This window comes from Rhinoraja longicauda, chromosome 40, assembly GCF_053455715.1.
Source record: "Rhinoraja longicauda isolate Sanriku21f chromosome 40, sRhiLon1.1, whole genome shotgun sequence".
Lineage (NCBI taxonomy): Eukaryota > Metazoa > Chordata > Chondrichthyes > Rajiformes > Arhynchobatidae > Rhinoraja > Rhinoraja longicauda.
In genome coordinates, this window is record NC_135992.1 from 9,291,155 (window position 1) to 9,315,750 (window position 24,596).

At 45.9% G+C, this 24,596-nt stretch overlaps 1 protein-coding gene across 4 annotated transcripts; it reads right to left on the bottom strand.

Annotated features, from left to right (window-relative positions):
* Positions 1-335: 335 nt before the first annotated feature.
* tefa (TEF transcription factor, PAR bZIP family member a) lies at positions 336-24,330 on the bottom strand. Of its 4 annotated transcripts, XM_078430721.1 has the most exons (6): positions 23,795-23,922; positions 15,273-15,306; positions 12,580-12,891; positions 9,650-9,873; positions 7,901-8,112; positions 337-4,056 (listed from the first exon to the last, which is right to left on the bottom strand). In XM_078430721.1, the coding sequence occupies exons 3-6, from the start codon at positions 12,839-12,841 to the stop codon at positions 4,035-4,037; spliced, it is 720 nt and encodes a 239-aa protein (XP_078286847.1). In that variant the 5' UTR covers positions 12,842-12,891; positions 15,273-15,306; positions 23,795-23,922; the 3' UTR covers positions 337-4,034. The 4 variants fall into 4 exon arrangements, with proteins under 4 accessions (XP_078286846.1, XP_078286847.1, XP_078286844.1 ...); XM_078430720.1 differs by lacking the exon at positions 15,273-15,306 and having other exon boundaries at positions 336-4,056; positions 7,925-8,112; positions 23,795-24,330; XM_078430718.1 differs by lacking the exon at positions 15,273-15,306 and having other exon boundaries at positions 23,795-24,329.
* Between the last annotated feature and the right edge of the window lie 266 nt (positions 24,331-24,596).

Consider the following 24,596-nt stretch of genomic DNA (forward strand, 5'->3'; position numbering starts at 1 on the left):
CATGTGTACCTCCGCTAACTTCATCTACAGCGTCTGCTGTTCCTGATGTGGATTGCAGTACATCCGTGAGACCAAGCATAGACTCGGCGACTTTTTCACCGAACACTTGCTCTCAGTCCGTCAAGGCCTACTGGGTGATGCTAACCACTTCAACTCCCCTTCCCATTCCCACACTGACCTTGCTGTCCTGGGCCACCTCCTTTGCCAGAGTAAGGCCACACGCAAACTGGAGGGAACAGCACGTCATATTCCACTTGGATAGCTTACAACCCAGAGGTATGAACATTGAATTCTACAATTCTAGGTAACTTAAACAAACACCTTCCTAACCCCCCCCCCCCCCCCCCCACCCCCACCCCAACCTTTCTCCACTAAAAGTCTGTAAACAATTCACAACTGTGTATCTCTCTTAGGCTCACATCTTTCTATCTCTATATTGACCAACAATCTGTCTATCACGGAACCCCCTCGACTGCAACCATCTCTTGCCTGCCATAATTTACGTTGCCTCTTTTTCGTTTCTTTCCCCCATGCTTCCCCTACTGCAATCCCTTCACGCAAAGGGTGGTGGGTGCATGGAACGAGCTGCTAGAGGAGGTAGTCGAGGCAGGGACTATCCCAACGTTTAAGAAACAATTAGACAGGTACATTGATTGGACAGGCTTGGAGGGGTATGGACCAAATGCGAGCGGGTGGGACTAGTGTTGTTGGGACATGTTGGCCGGCGTGGGCAAGTTGGGCCGAAGGGCCTGTTTCCACACCGTATCACTCTTTGACTCTAATCAGTCTGAAGGGTCCTGACCCGAAACGTCACCAATCCATTTTCTCCAGAGATGCTGCCTGACCCACTGAGTGGGTCCAGCATTTTGTGTCAATCTGTGTGTTTTGTGTTTGGTCACTTCAGTATCCTCATGCACAATGACGTATTCCCAGTTGGAATAGGAACCATTATTCATTGGTTCTTTATTGTCACGCATGCACTGCAAGTGAAATTCTTGCACCCGTTGCCAGAGTTTGACTCCATTTACAAAATGGTCCTTGTGTCCTCCTTATTCTGATGTCCAATTTTCTCTACTAGTGCAAACGTGGACAACAAATGTCACTGACCCTTCTCAGACCACCCTCCAGAGACGCTGCCTGACACGCTGAGTTACTCCTGCACTTTGGTCGATAGTCAGCGTGGATCAGGGTGGAAAGGCCCGTTTCCACTCTGTATCCTTAAACTAAACTTTAAGCCTCAGATTTGGCTTTGGAGGCAAGGACAGGATTGGACTGAATACTCCTTCAGAGTTGTTGACTTTTGTTCTGATTTTAAGCCAGGCTTGCAGATGCCAGTTATGGTTTCCCCGACTGATCAGATGAATCAGCAGACAATGTGAATCAAAGATCTTTACTGAAACTGATTAAACTAAACTAAACTAAAACCTGTGCAGGTGAGTTTAGAGATACAACATGGAAACGGGCACTCATCCGGTCCAGATCTGGGAGTGTCACCAGTGACCCCGAGATCCAGGAAAATTGGACTGGAAGTACCTGGAAAATGTAAATATTTTAAGCCCACTCCAATGCTCACTACTGATCTCGGAAGGTAAACAAATCAAACTTTCCTCAAAGAGCAAACAACAAATAACGGAAGAGGCAGAAAACGATAGCGAATATATACCATAATGTCCCTGATTTTAAAAAAAACTGTTTATATAACCGATTCACGCAAAAGCAGGGACAGTGCCAGAACACAGAGGTTTCATATACAAGATAGATATATTTTATTAAATGCACATTGTTTCATACAAGCGAGCTATTAAAAGTTACAGCGGAAAAAACAAAGCCCTGTCGCGTGGATTGCGATATTGCCCGGCAACAATTTGAACGTGTTGAACACAACCACAAAGGTATTTTAATCAGCTGTGCTTACAGCTCTTGCTGTGCCCTGCAATCAGTGGCAGGTCCAGAATTGCCTCCTTCCCCATTGTCTATGACACGCATAGATACCATCGCAGTCTCAACACTACAGGTATAGCAGCAGCAGGTAGTTCCATCTGGGAAGGGTCATTCACTCAACTTGAAACCAACTTTCACGCACTCACTCATTCGCTCTACATCTCTGGGTAGACATCTGGCCCCTCGATCCTGTGCAAACCCCCCCCCCCCCCCTCCCCCCTACTGTTGGGGTGAGAGGGATTGCTTCTGGAGTGGTGTCAACTCTGTCAATCGGGGGGGGGGGAGCCAGCACTCTCTGCGGGGTAGGATAGTGCAATAAGTATTTTCCATGTCCAATTTTTTACCTTATTATTAATGCAGATTTAGTGATTTAAAGCCCAAATTGTGCGTGCTTTCTCAGAAAATAGAATTAAAGACACAAAGGAGTAAGCCATTACTCGCCCCCCTCGCATCGTCTTCCATTCCTTTCCCCCTTGTGCGCATAGCTATCTACATTATTGATTGCTCCCAAGTAGTTGCAAGTCTTGCATCTCACCATTCTTGTTGGTAAACCACATGCTGGATTTATTAGAAGGACATGGACAGGCAACGTTTTGGGTTGGACCCTTCAATTGTTGACTCCTGAGATGCTGCCTGACCCACTGAGCTACTCCAGCATCCTGTGACTTTTGTAAACCTGCGGCTGCAGTTCCTAGTTTCTACTCGTGGATTTGTTACTTACTTTCAGCTTTTCACCCATCAGCACTATCAAATCCCTTACGTTTTATAAACCCCCTCTCAGACTTGCCCTTATTTATTTCACCTTGCTTCCATCTGCCCATGACAATTACAACTGGACGGTTCCGGTGAATCTATTTACACACCTCTTCAGGGGGTTTCTCTGTGTCTGTGGAGATCAGAACCATGCTCGGCATTCCAACATTCTGCAATCAAGGCTTAACGATAACTTCTCTGCAGTTATGTTTCATGTAGTTAAAAAATAAGCAACAGTAAAAAGGAGAGTGTATGACTGTGAAAGTACTACACTTGTGCGCACTGATTCATTGCCATGACCCAACTTTAGTTGAAGACTATGCATGGATTGTAAAATTACTGGAATGTGTTCCCTTTTAAAAACAGCCATGGAAAAGGAAATGAATCCTGATGCGGGATGATAATAAGTTTAAATGTAAAACTTTAAACCTGCCTCTCAAATAAAATTAAAACTGGTGTGTCTAGCAAATCACATGCATAGCTCATGACCATATTGCCAGCAACTACTTTATCTGCTTGAAATTAGACAATTATTCACCCTGAAAAATAATGAGTTTCATGGTGAAACAAGGAACCACAGATGCTGGTTCACAAGAAAAAAGACACAAAGTGCTGGAGTAACTCAGTGGGTCAGGCAGCTCCTCTGAAGAACGTGGTTCGGAGAGGTTTTCGGTGACATCTTTGGAGAATATGGATAGGTGACATTTTGGCTGAGATCGTTCTTCAGATTGAACGTCACCTATCCCATGTTCTCCATGCCTGGCCCACTGAGTTACTCCAGCACTGTGTTTTTAAAATACCAAGTTTTATGATCACCAACTGCTTGAAGACGATCTCATTTCAGTAAAACACAAAGTGCTGGGGGAACTCAGTGGATCATGCAGCATCTGTGGAGGGAATGGGCAGATGGCGTTTTGGATCGGGACCACAGATGCTGCCTGACTTGCTGACTTCCTCCAGCACTTTGTGTTTTGCTCAAGATTCCAGTGTCTGCGGATCAACGTATTTCTCATTCCTGCGTTCAACTTTCCAGGAAGAGAGAGCGTAGAGACTTAATAAATTCAAACCCAAAGGGAGTGATTTAAAATAAAACATTAATGTGTACTCGGCAACCCCCAGAGAGTTAGGGATGAGAGGGGGTGAAGTGCGCTGTCAAACACCTGGGAGCTGTGCACCTGATAAAAGGTATGAGGGCAAAAGTGTGGGTATAAAATGATAAAATGCACAGCCACACATTGAGATTACAGACACATTTAAAAGTCAGCATCTACTTGCTTAGATCTTTTGTCTCAGTTGTTCTTTCTGTCCATTCCAGATGTGGTTTAAAAAAAACACTCGTATTATTCCACGTCCCATGGAACACTTAAAGAAAAGGGACAGGGTAATGTTAGTGCACGCATTAACAACATGAATCTCACCTCTAAACCCTCCGCCACACCTTTAAATCTCCAAAAGTTAAACTATTAAGTTACAAATCGTGACAAAACAAAAAGACTCGAGTAACTCAGTGGGTCAGGCAGCACCTTCGAAGAACATGAATAGGTGACGTGCTGATCAGTCTGCAGAAGGGTCCCAACTCCAAACGGCAACTATTTATGTTCTCCAGAGATTCCAGCACTTTGTGCCCTATTTTGTAAACTAGCATCTGCAGTTCCTTGTCTCTCTGAGCTACAAATTGTGCTTTTTCCCCCCTCCCTCAATCTGCACCAGACCTGTTGATTTGCTCAGGGAAGATCTTAAACTGGTGTGTGTGTGTGTGTGTGTGTGTATATGCGTGCATGTGCGCATGTGTGCGCGCGTGTTTGTGTACGTGTGTGTACAAGTGTATGTGTGTAAACATATTTACTGAACTTTTTCTTATTTATTATATTGTTTACAGAGTGCGATGTTTACATATTCTGTTGTGTTGCTGCAAGTAAGAATTTATTTCTCCTGTTTAGGACACAGGTGCTCCTCAACTTACGATGGGGTTACGTTCTGAGAAACCCATTGGAAACTGAAAATATCGTAAGTGGAAATGCATTTAATACACCTGATCATGTGGCCGGAAGCGAGCTGCGGCTCGCTAAGGGTCGCTGCCGTTTGCACCATCGCAAAGTCGAAATATCATAAGTCGAAGCATCGTAAGTCGGGGAGCATCTGTATATGACAATTAATCACTCTTGATTCTTGTCTTTCTATCACAGCTGACAGGAATTTGACGCCCATTCGTACAGCATCGTAAATATGTTGGGAAGTGGACAGTTTATGTCTATGTGTGGACCAGTGCACAGTGCAAAGTACCAGCACAGTTACCCTTATTGCAAAGGGAACCGGTAGATTCGTTGCGCTGACCCAACTATGCATGGATTGTATAGTTACTGGAATGTGACCCTTTAAAAACAGACATGGAAAAGGACAATGAATCCTGAAGCGGGGGGAATGATAAGTTTAAATGTAAAGCTTTAAAACCTGCCTTTGTAAAGCTTTAAAACCAGACTGGTGTGTCTGGTGATAATTTTTCAAAACTCTTTAGGTTCTGGAGTAATTCCTGAGGATTGGAGGGTAGCTAATGTAACCCCACTTTTTAAAAAGGGAGGGAGAGAGAAAACGGGGAATTATAGACCAGTTAGCCTAACATCGGTAGTGGAGAAAATGCTAGAGTCAGTTATTAAAGATGTGATAGCATCACATTTGGAAAGTGGTGAAATCATCGGACAAAGTCAGCATGGATTAATGAAAGGCAAATCATGTCTGAGGAATCTTATAGAATTTTTCGAGGATGTAACTAGTAGAATGGATAAGGGAGAACCAGTCGATGTGTTATATCTGGACTTTCAGAAGGCCTTCGACAAGGTCCCACATAGGAGATTGGTGTACAAACTTAAAGCACACGGTATTGGGGGTTCAGTGTTGAGGTGGATAGAGAATTGGTTGGCGGACAGGAAGCAAAGAGTAGGAATAAACGGGTCCTTTTCGGAATGGCAGGCAGTGACTAGTGGGGTACCGTAAGGCTCAGTGCTGGGACCCCAGTTATTTACAATATATATTAATGATTTGGACGAGGGAATTGAATGCAACATCTCTATGTTTGCGGATGACACGAAGCTGGGTGGCAGTGTTAGCTGCGAGGAGGATGCTAGGAGGCTGCAGAGTGACTTGGATAGATTAGGCGAGTGGGTAAATGCATGGCAGATGCAATATAATGTGGATAAATGTGAGGTTATCCACTTTGGCGGCAAGAACAGGATAGAGAGTATTACCTGAATGGTGGCCAATTAGGAAAAGGGGAGATGCAACGTGACCTGGGTGTCATGGTGCACCAGTCATTGAAAGCAAGCGTGCAGGTGCAGCAGGCAGTGAAGAAAGCGAATGGTATGTTAGCATTCATAGCAAGAGGATTTGAGTATAGGAGCAGGGAGGTTCTGCTGCAGTTGTACAGGGCCTTGGTGAGACCGCACCTGGAGTATTGTGTACAGTTTTGGTCACCTAATCTGAGGAAAGACATTCTAGCCTTAGAGGGAGTACAGAGAAGGTTCACCAGATTGATCCCTGGGATGGCAGGACTTTCATATGAAGAAAGACTGGATAGAATAGGCTTAAACTCGCTGGAATTTAGAAGACTGAGGGGGGATCTTATAGAAGCATATAAAATTCTTAAGGGGTTGGAGAGGCTAGATGCGGGAAGATTGTCCCGATGTTGGGGAAGTCCAGAACCAGGGGTCACAGCTTAAGGATAAGGGGGAAGTCTTTTAGGACCGAGATGAGAAAACATTTCTTCACACAGAGAGTGGTGAGTCTGTGGAATTCTCTGCCACAGAAGGTAGTTGAGGCCAGTTCATTGGCTATATTTAAGAGGGAGTTAGATGTGGCCCTTGTGGCTAAAGGGATCAGGGGGTATGGAGAGAAGGCAGGTACAGGTTACTGAGCTGGATGATCAGCCATGATCATATTGAATGGCGGTGCAGGCTCGAAGGGCCGAATGGCCTACTCCTGCACCTATTTTCTATGTCTTGCAAATCACTTGCAAAGCTCAAGACCATACGGCCGGCAACTACTTTATCAGCATGAAAGTGCACAATTATTCACCCCCCCAAAAATCCCATTCATGATCACCAACTGATTGAAGGAGATATTTCTACGCAAACTCGGATCGCTATAAATGTGGAGTGAAAATGCAGGCCAGTGTACAGGCTCCAAGGGAAAAGACAAGACTGTCAAATATCAGTCTTGAGACTGAGACGGACAGACATCGAAGCAACCTGCAAAGGAAGAGGAATTACTGCTCTACAAGTTACTGAATGATGAGGCAAGTGAGGCGAGGTGGAAAGTATTCCTGCACCTATCTCTTATGTTCTTTTCTTTTGGGTAGGAGTCACTTTTTTATGTTAGGGATGTGGATATTGAAAATAGAGCCATAGAGACATACAATGTTGAAACAAGCCGTTCAGCCCAACTTGCCCACACCAACCAACATATCCTATCTACACTGGTTCCACCTGCCTGCATTTGGCCCACATCCCTCTAAACCTATCCTATCCATGTACCTGTCTAATGCTTCTTAAACGTTGCGATAGTGCCTGCCTCAACTACCTTCTCTGACAACTCGTTCCATAACCCGCCGTCCTTTGAATAAAAACGTTACCCCTCAGGTTCCTGTTAAATCTTTCCTCCCTCACCTTAAACCTAGGTCCTCTGGTTCTCGATCCCTCTGGGCAAAAATGCATTAATCCCACCTGTTTCATGATTTGTACACCTATATAACATCACCCCACATCCTCCTGAACTCTGAAAAGATGCCCAAATTTTATTAGCAAGAATAAATCATCAATTTTCGCCCCCAAGAAAACAAAATTGTTCAGGACAATAGAATGCCTGGGCCCATGTTAAAAATAAACTCCCACCCCGTTATCCTCCCTTTAAGTGTTTAACGTCGGCTCTGACAAGCAGCAAAAGGCTCTGGCTCGTAACACGATACCCAAAAGTACAAGCAAAATGCACTGTATTTTATTTTGAGAAATATGTTTGAGGATATATACTCCGTGAATATATTTTAAAACCAGTCAACTCGTTAAACGAGAGAGTTATGCGAGGGAATAGCTGAGAAGAGGAAGTTGTACTTTTTTCTTTCTTTAAAATAGCAGGTTACAGCTGTCCCTTGAGGTGGGATTTGTTGTACAACCATTTTCCTCCCACCCCTTGACCAAGGCAGCTGAAGGTTTCTTACAAGGTTCCGTATTTGGCTTCGTACTTGGAGATGATGTTCTTGTAGCGTCCCACCTCCTTGCGCAGCTCCGCCACCTCCAGTCTCAGGGCCGAGTTCTCCTTTTCCAGGAAGGCAGCCCGCACCGTGATCTGGTTCTCCTTCAGCCTCCGTGCGTCCCGAGACCGTTTCGCCGCCAGGTTGTTCTTCTTGCGCCTTGTCCAGTAGCGGTCATCCTTAGAACAAGAAGGACATGGATCGACACTGTCGTCTTGGGAATTAATAGACACAAAATGCTGGAGTCACTCAGTGGGTCAGGCAGCATCTCTGGTGAGAAGGAATGGGTGACATTTTGAGTCGAGACCCTTCTTCAGACCAGGCTTTGCCCCACCGCTATCTCCTTTCCAGTTTGCTCCCCACTACTACAATCAGTCTGAAGAAAGGTCTCGACCCGAAACATCACCCATTCCTTCTCTCCAGCGATTCTTCCTGTCCCGCTGAGTTACTCCAGCATCTGCAGTTCCTTCTTACACTGTTTAAGGAGCTGGTTTTATTTTCACCATTCCTTATAGGTTTATAGACACAAGGAACTGCAGATTAGTTTAGTGAAGTTTGGAGAAGAGATATAGCATGGAAACAGACCCTTCGGCCCACCGAGCCCACGCTGACCTACACATACCTTATCCTACACACTAGGAGCAATTTACAGAAGCCAATTAACCTACAAGCCTGCACGTCTGTGGGATATGGGACGAAACCGGAGCACCTAGAGAAAACCCACACGGTCACAGGGAGAACGTGCAAACTCTGTACAGACAGCACCCATGGTCATGATCGAACCTGGCTGTAAGGCAGATCTAGAATTGTTCATATAGTACAAAGTGCTGGAGTAACTTAGTGGGTCAGGCAGTAACTCTGGAGGAGGTGAATCAGTGACGTTTCAGGTTGGGACCCTTCTTCAGACAGATTGTAGTAGTGGGGAGAAAGCTGAAAAAGAGGAGGGGGTGGAACAAAGCCTGGTCTGAAGAAGGGTCCTGACTCAAAATGTCACATATCCATATTGTCTGGAGATGCTGCCTGACCCGCTGAGTTACTCCAGCACTCTGTGTGTCTTTGTTTCCCTGGCAAGTGATAGGTGGATACGGATGAGAGGGATTTTTCGATTGGCAGATGGGTGGACAATGGCTAGAGATGAAAAAGAGATAAAAAGGGGTTTAGAGGAGACAAAAAGGGTGTTGATAAGGAGAGAAGAGGTTTGAAAGAGGAGTGGAATGTAAAGCCAGAAAGAGGGATATGGGTGGAAGGGGACTGTTCTAGGGCAAGAAAGGTCGTGTACCGGAGTCGGGAAAGAATGGAGGGGAAAGAGGAAATAATTGAGGTTGGCTGTTACCTAAAATTGGAGAATTCAATTAGGTTGTAAGCTATCTAGGGGCGGCACAGCGGCACCACGGTAGAATTGCTGCCTTCCAGGGCCAGAGACCCGGGTTCGAAACTGACTACGGGTGCTGTCTGTACGGAGTTTGCACGTTCTCCCTGTGACCCCGTCAGTTTTGTATCTATCTTCAGTTTAAACCAGCATCTGCAGCACCTTTCCACACTCACTGTCTACTCCCACAGTGACCTTGGTTCACCATAGCCTGAACAGGATGTTCTATTGGCTTTGTTACAACCTAAAGTCCTTATGCCCCAGGAATAAGCAAGACAGGTGTGACACAAGAACAGCTTCCTACCCGCTGACTCGTAAGGTGGCAGCACCGGTCATTGAACAGATACCTTTTGCTCAGGTGGAACGTAGATCTTTTTTGCTTTTTTAATCATTGGCTGCGGTTTGAGTTCTTCATCGGAAAACTTGTGCTTACGAGGATCGAACAGCTCTCCCCCAGGAACACTAGACAGGACCAGGTCGGTAGGGTCTGGTTCAAAGTTCACCAACACATCAATCGCCTCTGTGTCACTTGAGCTGGGAGAATTACTTTCAGACTCGTTTCCATCAGAATCTAGAACGAAACGATGGATTATATAAAATATCCCTTTCATATCTTTACAAGATTAATACAAATCTCGTGTACAAAATAACGAGATGAATAGGTCGGATTGACGCATAGAGTCTCTTGTCCAGAGTAAGTGAATCGAGAACCAGAGGGCATAGGTTTACGGTGAAGGGGGGAGGAATATTTAATAGGAACCCGAGGGGTACCTTTTTCACACAAAGGGTGGTGGATGAATTGAATGAGCTGCCGGAGGTGGTTGAATGAATGAATGAATGAATAAGTTTATTGACCAAGTATGCATGTACAAGGAATGTGCCTTGGTGCTCCGCTCACAAATGACAACACAAACAATACAGTTAACAATTAAGAATAAAGCATAACCACATCAAAACAATAAGGATACAACATTATGGTCTAAACATGTGCATGAAAATAAACCAGAGCAAAAAATGAGACTACAGACTTTGGTTATTGAGTAGAACTATCACTCGTGGAAAAAAGCTGAACCAGGTACTATCGCAATGGTTACATGGATAGGACAGGTTGAGAGGGATATGGGTCAAATGCAGGCAGGTGGGATTAGTGTAGATGGAACATGTTGGCCAGTGTGGGCAATTTGGGCCGAAAGGCCTGTTTCTCTAAGACTATGTCAAAAGGAATGATTTGTAAATAAAATGCTTGTGATTCTTTAGTTTTATCTTGCACCTCACAGTAATTGTACAGAGAACATTTGTTATGAACAACTGATTACTTTATTTATTTATACAGTATCAAAACTTTATCAATATACATGACAAGATCTAACTGAATGAAATGTAATTCCTAACATATGGCAAACCTGGGTATTTGAATGGTTTTGTAGCTCGGCGACCTTCTCAAGTGAAGTTATTGCATTCTCTAAAAGTTCAGATGGTTAGGGAGGTTATCCTCAGCACTGCCTCTGTTATTGAGGTGCAAAACACAAAACTAAATGGCACTGCAGAAAGTATTTCCTCCAAGACCAGAGGGCAAGGGAAAAGAAAAACAAAAACAAAAGGCAGGGTGGTACAGCTATTAACCACTACGTCAAAGACCTGGGTTCAATCCCGACTTTGAGCGCTGTCTGGGTAGTGTTTGTTCGTTCTCCCTGTAACCGCGTGGGTTTCCTCTGGGTGCTAACTGTACGTAGAAGAGTACAGAATAGGAACAGGCCCTTCGGTCCACAATGTCCGTACCCAACATGATTTTTCCAACCATGTCAAAAAGATGTGCGCTTTTGCTGATTATTAGACCACATCTGGAGTATTGTGTACAGTTTTGGTCTAATTTGAGGAAGGACATCCTTGTAATTGAGGCAGTGCAGCGTAGGTTCACGAGATTGATCCCTGGGATGGCGGGACTGTCATATGAGGAAAGATTGAAAAGACTAGGCTTGTATTCACTGGAGTTTAGAAGGATGAGAGGGAATCTTATAGAGACATATAAAATTATAAAAGGACTGGACAAGCTAGATGCAGGAAAAATGTTCCCAATGTTGGGGTAGTCCAGAACAAGGGGCCACAGTCTTAGAATAAAGGGGAGGCCATTTAAAACTGAGGTGAGAAGGAACTTTTTCACCCAGAGAGTTGTGAATTTGATGAATTCCCTGCCACAGAAGGCAGTGGAGGCCAAATCACTGGATGAATTTAATAGAGAGTTAGACAGAGCTCTTGGGGCTAGTGGAATCAAGGGATATGGGGAGAAGTTGGGCACAGGTTACTGATTGTGGATGATCAGCCATGATCACAATGAATGGCGGTGCTGGCTTGAAAGGCCAAATAGCCTCTTCCTGCACCTATTTTCTATGTTTCTATGTTATTAGCTCATGTAAACTGCCCTCAATACGTATGGATGTGTGTGGGAATTGATAGGAATGTGGGGAGAATAAAATATGGAGTTGATGTAGGGGATTAGTGTAAGTAGTTGGTCGGGTGTGGACTTGGTGGGCCAAAGGGGCTGTTTCCTGCTGTTTGTTCAAGACTCTGAAGCAGCTTTTAGACAGTATAGAATCTGACAATGGGTGTAGCATGTTAGATTAAGCAGTTACTACAAAGTACTCCTGATGCAGGTGGGTGGAAAGACCTGGTACATTTGATGGGCATCTCTGAGAATATAGGGATGGATGAGAAGGTGGGATAACATAAATCTGGTGCGAACGGGTGGTCGGCGTGGACTCGGTGGGCCGAAGGGCCTGTTTTCATGCTGCATCTCTGAAACATACTGATAAGAAGTACGGCACAATTTGTAATGGGGGTGGAATTGATGGGATTGCTCAGAAAGCCAGCAGAGACTTGATGGGCCAAATGGTCTCCCTTGAATGTACAATCTGACAGTAGCTTGTTGGGCAAAGAATATCCATAAAAAATGCATTGATCAAAAGACCCCCTCTGTACTATATCCAAAGCATACCAGAATGCTTGTATATTTCCCACCCTGTTACAAAAAAAATGTCTACTATTGTGTAACATGTTAAACAAAAAGAGCGTTTGTGATATGAAAGATGACAATCAATAGTCTGGAAAATCCACTCGTTTGGCACCGCCATAATCCCCAGGGAGCAGGAACAGTGAAGGTTTACTGTATTTCACTTTGGAACATTAGAATCTATAGGGAAAGGTCTTAATTTGAACCCGTATCTCAGGAGGTACAGCAATCAATGCCAATTATTTAACATTGCAACCATTCAGGACCTACCGTTGCAGTTTGCTGTCGGGTATATCACGCTTCTACAAGCAGGCGTGGGCATAGCAGGAGCCATCTCCTTCTCGCCCAGATCTGCCACGGACAAGAGGCTGTTTTCCAGAGCATCCGGCAGGCCCAGGTGGCTTGGGCTGTTCGCGATGCCATTTTCCAGCAGGAAGTCGTCCAGATCCATGTACTCGAGGTGGAAGGTCTCCCCATCATAAGGGATGGTCTTGTCCCAGATGGTTGGCATGAGGGAAGCTGATGCTGCCATGGTGCTGCTGGCTGCTTCATCTACAGTCTTCTCTTCATCCTCATCCTTCCCTGCAGAAGTCAATAATAAACGTTATTCTTCACCGCCACAAGTCAAATAGACAGCTATATTTCTGTTTCTGGGCAAAGGAAGCTTAAAATGAACATTGAAATTGACATTATTGGTTTAAATCCTTTTCTCATGAAGAGTGACACATTGGAAAGAACTGCAGTTGTTGGAAGCTTGATTAAAACACAAAGTACTGGAGTAACGCAACAATCAGGCAGCACTGCTGGACGGACTGGATAAGCAACATTTCGGGTCGGGGCTCTTCTTCGGACTGAAGAAGGGTTCCAACCTAGGATGAGAAAGTGGGACAACGTAGAACTAGTGTGAATAAGTAGACACAAAATGCTCAAGTAGCTCAGCGGGCCAGGCAGCATCTCTGGAGAAAAGGAATGGGTGACGTTTCGGGTCGAGACCCTTCTTCATTATTCATTTGTGTGAATAGGTGATCAATAATCGGTAAGACTCGGTGGGTCGAAGGGCCTTTTTCCAAACTAAATTAATCTCTATTATTGCAAGGTTAATTATTTTGTTATTAGTTCTTGGTCTGTGAAATGAGAAATATGTTGGTTGTTTAGCTGTTGCTGCCCTTAATATTATGTCTTAATTACATGATATCTTTAGTCCTTGGAGAAAATTACTTTATTTCCGGAAAAAATCATTAATCCCAATTAAGAATCTAAAATTTTAACTTTAAAACTGTTTTTTCTTTCATGGATGTTGCCTAACTTGCTGACTTTTTGCAGCATATTCTGATTTTATTTCAGATATCTGAAGTGTTTTGATTTTCATAAAAGATTATGGCAAATATTAGCCCCCACTTGCCATCAATGCTCTCCTGAAGTGATCAGTCCCTATTATAAGGAAACAATTGCTGGGTATCATCAAAAACCCACCTTAGGCGCCACCCGGCAGGCCGCGGAGAAGCCAAGGCTGGAGGCTCGCGGGTCGGACTCCGCAGCCGACGGAGTCCTCGGAGCCCGTGGCTGACGGGGAGCCCACGCCTGGAGCCTGGGTCGGAGCCCTTGGCTGAGCCTGCGGGTCGGAAGCCGTGGCCGATGGTGAGCCCGCGGAGGAGTCAAGGTCGGAGCCTTGCGTGTTGGAGCACGTGGCCGGACCCTGGGTCGACGGAGCCCACGGCTGGGGCCTAGGTCATTGCCACAGAGAGGACCTGGCGATAGTGGAGAGGTCGGTGCAGTGGTCGATGATGGCGCCGACGGACGGACGAGGATGGACCACATGGAAGTGAGGACACCGCTGCCGGGGGAAGGAACAAAGGAGGACCCGGCATGAGGCGACCGGCATAAGGGAGGGGGAAGAACAAGCGGAACCGGTGAGGGGGGACCATTGTGAGGGAGGGGGAGGGGGGAGGAGAACAAAGGGGTACTTTGTAACTTTGTTAGCACCCTCTATTTGAATTCCTTGGGTATACAAGCAAAGAATTTCACTGTGACTTGTCACATGACAATAAAGTATTCATTCATTCCTCCATCGTAGCCACACCTTCATGTCACTCCTACCATCAGGAAGAAGGTACAGGAACTTGAAAACTGCGACCCCAGGTCCAAGAATAACTTATTTCCAACAACCATCATGCTCTTGAACACTACACAACACTAACCTCGACAATGAACTTAAAAAAATTTAAAAAAATTAAAAAACAAGCTGTGTGCCATAACAAAATATTTTTTGAACCTGGTTCACTTTAGGTCATAAATCCCTTTAAAATAGACTACGCTGGTGTTCTGAAACTTGAAGGATACAAGGTGGTGCGAGAAATATGGCGACTCTGTAAACGGCCTCAGTGTAATCTACTATTCTTCAAGACAATCGTTACATTCTTGTACTTGGGTACGATTTTGCTCATATGTAGTGAGATTTTACTGAATTGTATGCAAGACAAAAATTTCACTGTGCAGGTATCTAGGTACATGTACACTAAAGTACCATCGAACTTCCATTGACCAACCATAGCTGCATAGAGGACTACACATTTATTTTTGTACTAGTACTGTGGTTATTAATTTATTGAATTTATTATTATTATCTATTGCATTGACAAGCTTGTTGAGCTGCTGCAAGTACGAATTTATTGTTCCATTGTTGGTACATGACAATTAAGTACTCTTGACTAGACTCTTGAGTCTATTTTCCTTTAGTACATTGCCCAAAGGCCCAGACAGTAAAAGTTGGCAAGCAATTTGCCAATGGAATGGAATGCAGTTCATCAACTAACGAGTAACAATCAATATGCAATGGCCAGATACATGAGCCTCGGTGAAACTCATACCTGCTCCACTGTGCACATGGAAACAGGTTAAGCTGTAAGCTGCAAGGTTGTGTTCCCCAGGCAATGCACCCAGGCTAAGTGACAACACTGGCTCACCTCAGTTGCAAGCGCACGTCTGGGAATCTACGTTCTGCAATATAAAACCAACGAGAATAATCAATTCCTTTTAGAAAGACAATTTCATTGACCTTTTCTCTTTAAAGTAAAGGAGACCGCGCAAAAGTGTCTCCTTAGCACTGTGCAGCCTTCCCTGTCCCTCAGCCTCCTTGCATCTCTTGATACAAGATGGTGGCACAGGTGGTAGAGCTGCTGCCTCACTGCGCATAGACCCAAGATGGATCCTGACTTCGGGTGCTGTATGTGTGGAGTTTGCACATTTTCCCGGATCATGCGGGTTTCCTCCATGTACCAAATCATGCGGGTTTCCTCCCCCATCCCAAAGACGTGCGGGTTTGTAGGTTAATAGGCTCTCTGCAAAATTCCCACCAATGTGTAGGGAGTGGATGAGAAAGTGGGATAACATAGAACTAGTGTGAACAGATGATCGATGGATAGTGCTGACTCGGTGGGCTGAAGGGTCTTTTTTCCATGCTATATCTCTAAACTAAACTAAGACTTTCTTCTTTCTACATCAGTCAGATAACAAGCAATCTTCTGTTCTCAACCATGTTGAACAATACTGTCAACTGGTTACATTTTCTCACCGGATTGGACTTAAAGTGTCATGGACCTTTACAGGATTTAAATATGTAGCATTTTTACTCCCCGAGAACACACACTGAACAATGCCAGCATCTGAATGTAAATATAGTACATAGATATTTGCAGCCAAAATAACTTAAGAAAAATTCATAGATTGTTAACGTTTGAGAATGAGTCACATGTTAGGGTTGGTGATTAAGTGCTTGTCAAAGAGAGATGTTTTAAGCACTTTTGGAAAGGAAGGTTTTAGTTTTAGGGATGCAACATGGAAACAATCCCTACGGCCCTCTGAGTCTGCACGGACCATCGATCACTCGAACACTAGTCCGATGTTCTCTCACTTTCGCATCCTACACACGAGGGGCAATTTACAGAAGCCAATTAACCTACAAACCTGCACGTCTTTGGAATGTGGGAGGAAACCGGAGAAAACCCATGCGGTCAAAGGGAGAGCATACAAACTCCGTACCGACAGCATAGTACAGTCAGGATCAATCCCGGATCTCTTGCGCTGTAAAGCAGCAACTTTATCGCTGCACCACTGTACTGCCCTACTGGGTTTACAGAGCGAATTTGAAAACTTAAAACCTACACAATTGTAGGCACAATTCACGATGAAGAGAAAGAAATTACTGATGTGCAAGATCCTTTTCAGATGGGACAACGGCAGGTAATATTAAATATTCTGAGGTCATAAGTTCACTGCAAACCTTTCTCTCCTAGGGTCACTTATCCCTTTACTGGAGTGGTTCCTCGTGGAATTATGGCTATAAGACCTCACACAATTATCCTTTATTCACAAATGTAACTCTATGTATTGGACACAAAAAATGCTATCCAAATATCAGAGCCAAACTTGACCTAATCCCCAAAGTAGAGAACCACCTGGACACAAGGAACTGGAGATGCTGGTTTACAACAAAAAAAAAGAAATAAAGTGCTGGAGTAACTCAGCAGATCAGGCTTGTTCTCTGGAGAACAAGGCTAGGAGACGTTTCGGATCAGGACCCTTCTTCAGATTTGATATCAATATTTGAATTGTTACTGTAAGTAGGGTGAGCTTTTTAGTAAACCAGCATTTGCATCAAAAATTCCTTGTTTTGATGGAAGAAGATTGTTGACATGCTTGTTTTTTTTCCTCCCCTCAGACGAGTAATCATTTTTCTGATTAGTGAGCTTTCAGAATACAGCGCCAGCTGGCATCATGAAAGGTGCCTCCGACAATGGACTGCTTCTTGATGGAGGGGATCAAATAACAGGAAAACAGAAGCAGGAATAGGCCAACTAGCTTGCCGTTCAATAGGATCTTGGCTGATCTGTCCCAGAACTCAACTTTTCTTTGGCATTGTCTCTTCATAGTTGTCAATACCGCAGACTTTCATAAAGTTACCTGTGTTTTAAATACCTACCAAGATCTAATAATGAGTCCTGACAAAGACTCACTTATTTTGATTCCATATGATAACCAGCGTTCATTCTACATTAACACACTAAAAAGCTGTATTGGTGTGCGAAAGTCATACAGCCAGGAAACAGACCCTTCCAGCCTATTTGTCCATGCTGACCAGAGATGCCTCATCTAAGCTAGTGCCATTTTCTGCAATAGTCATACAGCAAGGAAACAGGCCCTTCAGCCCAACTCGTGTCTACTGATCAGAGATGTCTCATCTAAGCTAGTCACATTTGCCCATGGTAGAATCAAAGTTATACAGCAAGGAAATATTCCCTTTGGCTCAACTCATCAATGCTGACCAAGATGCCTCATCTAAGCTAGACTATAGTCATAAAATTATACAGCAAGATGACAGGAAAAGGAAGACGGTGAAGGGCCTATTTCCGTGCTGCTAATGTTTATTGGAATTTGCTTCAGAGTTATACTGGTTTAAAGGACATAAACATGCAAGCACATTTAATTAGATTTTATAACACTTTCTACTAAAACTCCCAGAGTTGAATCAGTCTCTACCCAGGGATGGGTACTGTACAGATTTATCAGGGGCAGACTAAAATCCTTGGAATCATTCACTATTCCCACAGAGGAAAATGAACACACTAACTAAAACAACAGCTCCTAAAATGACCTAGGATTTAAATTCATACCTGGGACACGGCGGATGAAATTCTCACCCTGGAGGTGTTTGGATGCGCAGTCACCTGAGCATCAGGTAGTTTAGTTTAATTAATTTTATTGTCATGTTTAACGAGGTACAGTGAAAAGCTTTTGTTGCGCGCTAACTAGTAAGCGGAAGGAATATACATGATTATAACCGAGCCATCCATAGTGTACAGATACATGATAAAGGGAATAAAGTTTAGTGCAAGATAAAGTCCAGAAATGTTCAATTAAAGGCAGTGCGAGGGTCTCCAGTGAGGTAGATAGCAGCTGAGGGTCACTTTCTAGTTGTTGATAGGATGGTTCAGTTCTCTGATAACAGCTGGGAAGAAACTGTCCCTGGTAGGGAAACATTTAGAGATTAAACAGGAAATTGGGGGTTTAGCTACGGATTGGATATTGTGTACAATAGTAATAATAATAATAATAATAATACATTTTATTTATATAGCGCTTTTCATATACTCAAAGACGCTTTACAGAGATTTTGAGAACATAGGGGAAATGAATAAATAGATAAATAAGTAAATAAATAAAAGAACAGAGAAAGGAGACAGAAGGTGAGGTGACCTTCAGTGGTTGAAGGCAGTACTGAACAGGTGAGACTTCAGCGATGTTTTGAATGTGGTGAGTGTGGGGGAGTCTCTAACGGTTTGGGGTAGAGAGTTCCATAGGGTGGGAGCAGCGATGGAGAAAGCCCTGTCCCCCCAGGATCTGAGTTTAGTCCGGATGTGGGGGGATAGGAGATTGGCAGCGGCAGAGCGGAGGGTGCAGGTGGGAGTGTGCCTGTGGAGGAGGTCGGTCAGGTAGGATGGGGCCAGGTTATGGAGGGCTTTGTAGGTTATGAGGAGGATTTTGTACTGGATTCTCTGGGGGATGGGGAGCCAGTGGAGTTTATAAAGGACGGGGGTGATATGGTCACGGATCGAGGTGTGTGTGAGTAGACGGGCAGCAGAGTTTTGAATGTATTGAAGTTTATTGATGATTTTTGAGGGTGCGCCATAGAGGAGGCTGTTGCAGTAGTCCAGACGGGAGGTGAGGAAGGCGTGGATGAGGGTTTCTGCAGCTGTGGAGGAGAGGGATGGACGGAGACGGGCAATGTTTTTGAGGTGGAAGAAGGCTGTCTTTGTGATGTGTTTGATGTGTTTGTCGAAGGAGAGGGTTTGATCAAGGATGATTCCAAGATTCCGGATGTGAGGTGAGGTGGATACTGGGAGACCATCAATGTTGAGGATGAAGTTTTGGGTGGATTTGGTGAGCATTTTTGGACCAATGATAATGATTTCAGATTTGTTGCAATTGAGTTTGAGGAAGTTTGATTGAAGCCAAGATTTTATTTCAGTAATGCAGTTTGTCAGTGTAGAGTGTGTGGTGGAGGAGATTGACTTGGTGGAGATGAGGAGCTCGATATCATCGGCGAAGCAGTGGAAGTTGAGACCATGACGGCGGATTAATTGACCAAGGGGGAACAGGTAGAGGATGAAGAGGAGGGGGCCAAGGACTGAGCCTTGGGGGACACCTTGGGGGAGGGGAGCGGTGGGGGATTTACAGTTGTTAATGGAGATGAACTGGTGTCTGGTTCAAGAGTAGGAGCTGGTAGGAGCTGGTTCAAGGACTGCTTGGAATAGTGGTGTTCATTGGCACCCAGAACCACACTGTTAAATTGGACCATTGCTTCTAGTACTTCAAGGTGAAGCGTGTAGACCTGCTGCCCCATATCTCCAGCAGCGCGAGTCTGATCCTAACCTGCTAATGTATGTGTGGAGTTGGCACACTCCTCCCTCTGACCACATGATTTCCCCTGAATTCTATGGTTTATTTCCCTCATCCCAAAGACCTGCAGGATGGTAGGTTAACTGTCCACCATAGAATCGCCTGTGGTATGTGGGTGAGTGGTAGAATCTGGAATATGGGGGGGGGGGGGGGGGGGTGAAGGGGATTGATGGAACATGAGGAGGATTAAATGGGGTAAAGTATTAAGTGATTGCTTAATGGAGCTGACACAGATTGAATGGGCCAAAGGGAACATTTCTACATTATAGGACTGCACAATAATTTGACTGAATAGAAAGAGAAGCTGAGTGCAAAGCCAATATTATTAAATAAATACTCTTAAAAATAATTGCACAAATAGAATAGAACTGCAGTTCCAGACGGTTCTTCTATTAACATCATCCTGTCCCCTTTCACTGCTGCAATTTTAATTTTCAAACAAATGTCCATGAAGGTGACAAAATGTCACTGGTGGAGATTTATCTCGTAGGAAGGCGTGATTAAAAGAGGCAGAGGTATTTTATTTACACTTCTAAAATTACAGGGTGGGACCCGGGGAGATCATGAGACGAACAATCAGACTCTGCCATGTTATAATTTCGTTTGGTTATTTTTGTGTAGGATTTTGTGTTTGTTTCATTGCTTTTCTGGTATTTTATTTAATTATTCACATGTTTAAAGTATAATGTTTTATTCTTAATTGTTTACTGTATGTCATGTTGTTACTTGCGAGCAAAGGACCTAGGCAAATTCCTTGTATGTAATACATACTTGGCTAATAAAATTTATTCAATTCAATTCAATTCATTTCTCTTTTGAAGTCAGGTCATCCCTCTCATACTCTCACATGCTCACCATTAAAAACATTGGAAAAAATGGACATTTGTACCACACGCTGCCTCGGCAAGGCCACCAGCATAATCAAGGATGAATCGCAACCCGGCCATTCCCTCTTCTCCCCTCTCCCATCAGGCAAAAGATATAAAATGTGCAAATGCCCACCTCCAGATTCAGGGACAGATTCTTATCAGGAAAATAAACCATTCCTACCGACAACTAAAGGAGTCCTGAACTACTATCTACCTCATTGGAGACCCTCTTACTATCTTTGATTGAACTTTACTGTCTTTATCTTGCACTAAACATTATTCACGTTATTCCCTTTATCATGTACACTATGGATGGCTCGATTGTAATCATGTATTATCTTTCTGCTGACTGATTAGCGCAAAACAAATGTTTTTCACTGTACCTCAGTACACATAACAATAAACTAAACTCAAACTCAAACCAGTCCTTTTGTGACAAGGGAAGGGCGTGACAAGAATGATCAGCCATTTATCTTTCTACAGATATTGCTGGAGTCAAACTTTCCCACTCTTATATTCCAATTTCTCAAGAAATTTAGGTACAACCCTAGGAAAGTCATCAGCGATGCCAGGAGACAATTGCAGAACAAGCTAGAGTCCCAGACTAACCACACTGTCGATTGTGGCAAGGATTGCATGCTATAACTGGCCGCATTGTGAAGTGGGACAGAATCGCTGGCAACAATGCATCCCTCTCCAGCTAGCTAAGTGCATTCTACGCACATTTTGAATGGAAGGTCAATGCAATTATGTCATCCACCCCATCACCATCACAGATGTCAAATCAGCCAGGGCGGCACAGTGGCGCCACAGTAGTGCTGCTGCCTTGCAGCGCCAGAGACCCGGGTTCAATCCTGACTACAGGTGCTGTCTGTACCGAGTTTGCACGTTTTCCCTGTGACCGAGTGGGTTTTCTCCGGGTGCTCTGGTTTCCTCCCACACTCCAACGACCGTAAAAGTTTGTAGGTTACATGTCTTCGGTAAAACTGTAAATGGTCCCTAGTGTGTAGAATAGTGCTAGTGTACAGGGTGATCGCAGGTGGACCAAAGGGTCTCTTTCCATGCTGTATCTCTAAACGTTTAAATCAGCCTTCCAGACATTGATGCCGCTGAAAATGATAGGCCTGGTTGGAGTGCCCAGCCTTGACCTCAGAACCTGCACGGATCATCTGGCAGGTGTATTCGCCAACGTCCATAACCTCTCCCTACACCATTCCGAGCTTCCTACCTGCTTTAAGAAAACCACTATCATCCCTGTGCCAAAGAAAAACAAGGTAGAATGCCTTAATGACTACCATCCAGTAGCTCCACCATCAGCCATCATGAAGTGCTTCAAGAAACTGGTCATTATGCACACCAAATCCAGCTTGCAGGCAGCTGTAATCCACTCCAATTCGCCTATTGCCACAACTGGTCCATGACATATACCATCTCTCTGGCCCTACACTCATCCTTGGAACATCTAGACAAGGACACTTAGGTCATTATCTGTTAACTCTTGCTCTGCCTTCAAAGCTACAATTGTAACCACACTCATCTTCAAATTTCTGGACCTGTAACCCAACACCCCACCTTTCAAACCGAATCCTTGACTTCCTGTCTGATAAACCACAATAAGGGTGTGGTGGATCTGAAATTGGAAAGCGGGAGCCGATGGTTCTTTTGAGATAGCAGTGCGACGGGCCGAACGTCCTTCTTCTGGGTCATATATTTCAACAGTTCTGGTTGTAACCTACGCAACACTAGCACCGTTGCCGGCGCCCCTTGATCGCCCTGTAATCTCCGCAACCTTCGCTCTGAAGGTAAAGGATCCATCCCACCGACCGCAACTGGCTTTATCACATCAAAAGCGCTGCAAAACCCGTGCGAGCAGGAGACCCGGGAGGGTGCACCGGGCTCGGCACGGACGGTCCGGGGGGAGGGGGCAGCGTTATATCCCGGTGTGGTCGGGTCTGTTTGACTAGTGGAGGGGGGGAGGGGGGAGGGGGAGGGGGAGGGCGGGGGGTGTTCGGACCCGGTGGGGGAGGTTCGGATAATCAGATGCGGGGAGAGGAGGGTGGATGATCTTGGGCTGCAGATGGCACTGGGTTCTGCTGATGTTGATGAGGGTGCGGGCAGGGATGATGTTAGGGTGCGGACGGGGTTCTGCTGATGTTGGGGTGCGGCCGGCGCTGAGATCCGGCGGGGTTCGGCTGGAGCAGACGAAATGTGCAGGAAGGAACTGTAGATGCTGGTTGACACCGAAGATAAACCCCTAAACGGTGGAGTAACTCAGCGGGACAGGCGGCGTCTCTGGAGAAAATGAATGGGTGACGTGTCGGGTCGAGACCCTTCTTCTGACCTGATTTTGGGGAGTGCAGGCGGAGCTGGGACCCAGCGGGGTCCCGCTGATGTTGGGGTGCGGGCTGGGTCCCGCTAATGTTGGGGTGCGGGCGTTGCTCGGTCCAGGCGGGGCTTGAGTGAGGTAGAGGGGTGCGGGCAGGGTGCTGCTGATGTGTTGGTGGGTGCGGGCGGCGCTAGGACCCAGTGGGATCGCGCTGATGTTGGGGGTGCGGGCAGGGTGCTGGTGATGTTGGGGTACGGGGTGCTGCTGATGTTGGGGTGCGGGCAGGATGCTGGTGATGTTGGGGGTGCGGGCAGAGTGCTGCTGATATTGGGGGTTCGGCAGGGTGCTGCTGGTGTGAGGTGCCGGCAGGATGCTGGTGATGTTGGGGTGCGGGCGTACTAGGATCAGGCGGGGCTCTTGGGTGAGGTTGGGGTGCGGGCGGCGCTAGGACCCAGTGGGATCGCGCTGATGTTGGGGTGCGGGCAGGGTGCTGCTGATGTTGGGGGTGCGGGCAGGGTGCTGCTGATGTTGGTGGTGCGGGCAGGGTGCTGTTGATGTTGGGGGTGCAGGCAGGGTGCTGCTGATGTTGGGTGCGGGGGGGTGCTAGGGGCAGGCAGGGCTTGGATGATGTGTTGAGGGTGCGGGTGCGCTAGGACCCAGTGGGATCTCGCTGATGTTGGGGTGCGGGCGACGCTCAGTCAGACCCGTCGGGGGTTGTCTTGTTGGGGCGCGGCCGGCGCTAGGACCCAGCGGGGGGCGATGCCCAGAGCGCGAGGACCCTGCGGCAACTGTCACCCCGGCCGGGCCTTGTTTTGAAGCGCGCTCCTCCTCTTACCCTCTTTATCCAGCAGCGACTGCGGCGGGTTCTCGATCAGAGTCTTCAGAACCACCGGCCACGAGGACAAAACCGTCGAGTCACATCGGGGCTCCGTGGCTTGTGGAGGCTTTCGGTGCATTTTCAAAAAGAAATAAAACGTGTTTTTCTCCGTGAGGAGCCCGGCGCTGTCACCACAGACCTCCGGTGCTTCGCATCGGTGTCGGGGCGCCACTCTGCATATTCATGAGCACGCAGCAAAACACTGAACCTCATTGGCTCCCTTGGGAACATATATACATAATTTTGTACGTCAACGCGGGCGCGCCCTCCCTGTTGGCTACAATTAACATAATATATTCTCACGTCGAACGACAACGTCAGACGTCGGTTCTCCTTTGCAGATATGATCTGCCGGCCTTGGAGGGGAAAGGTGAGCGCCTTCAGGTGACCGCTGATTTTAAAAATATATATTTTTCCTCAGTCAAGTTCGAAGAGCGTCATGTTTCTGAGAGAATGTTTATTTCCTCCGCAGTCCGAGGATTGACGGAGCGATTTGCCTCACGCGGGTTACATAACGATGAGTTAGCGTCGGTCGCTCGAGCCGCCGCCGTTGGGCTTCAGGAGGGGAGGGAAGGGGTGGGAAGGGGAGGGAGGCCCCCCCGGATGAACATCACGTTGATAGCGTCACGTGTGTGTGTGTGTGGGGGGGGGGGTGGCGGGCGGTGAGCGTCACGTGAGTGGGGGGGGGGTGGCGGGCCAGAGCCGGGCTCCTGGGTCAGGCGCCGGTGCACGTGCTTCCCGCGGCGAGCGCGTGTCGCAA

Bases quoted from the DNA above. Each gene is read 5' to 3' on its own strand.
- tefa (XM_078430718.1), bottom strand. From the start codon at position 23,915: ATGCACCGAAAGCCTCCACAAGCCACGGAGCCCCGATGTGACTCGACG. The intron at 12,892-23,794 runs GTAAGAGGAGGA...TGACTTCTGCAG, and splicing joins GTCGCTGCTGGATAAAGAGG to GGAAGGATGAGGATGAAGAG. The intron at 8,113-9,649 runs GTATCTGTTCAA...TCTTGTTCTAAG, and splicing joins ACGTTCCACCTGAGCAAAAG to GATGACCGCTACTGGACAAG.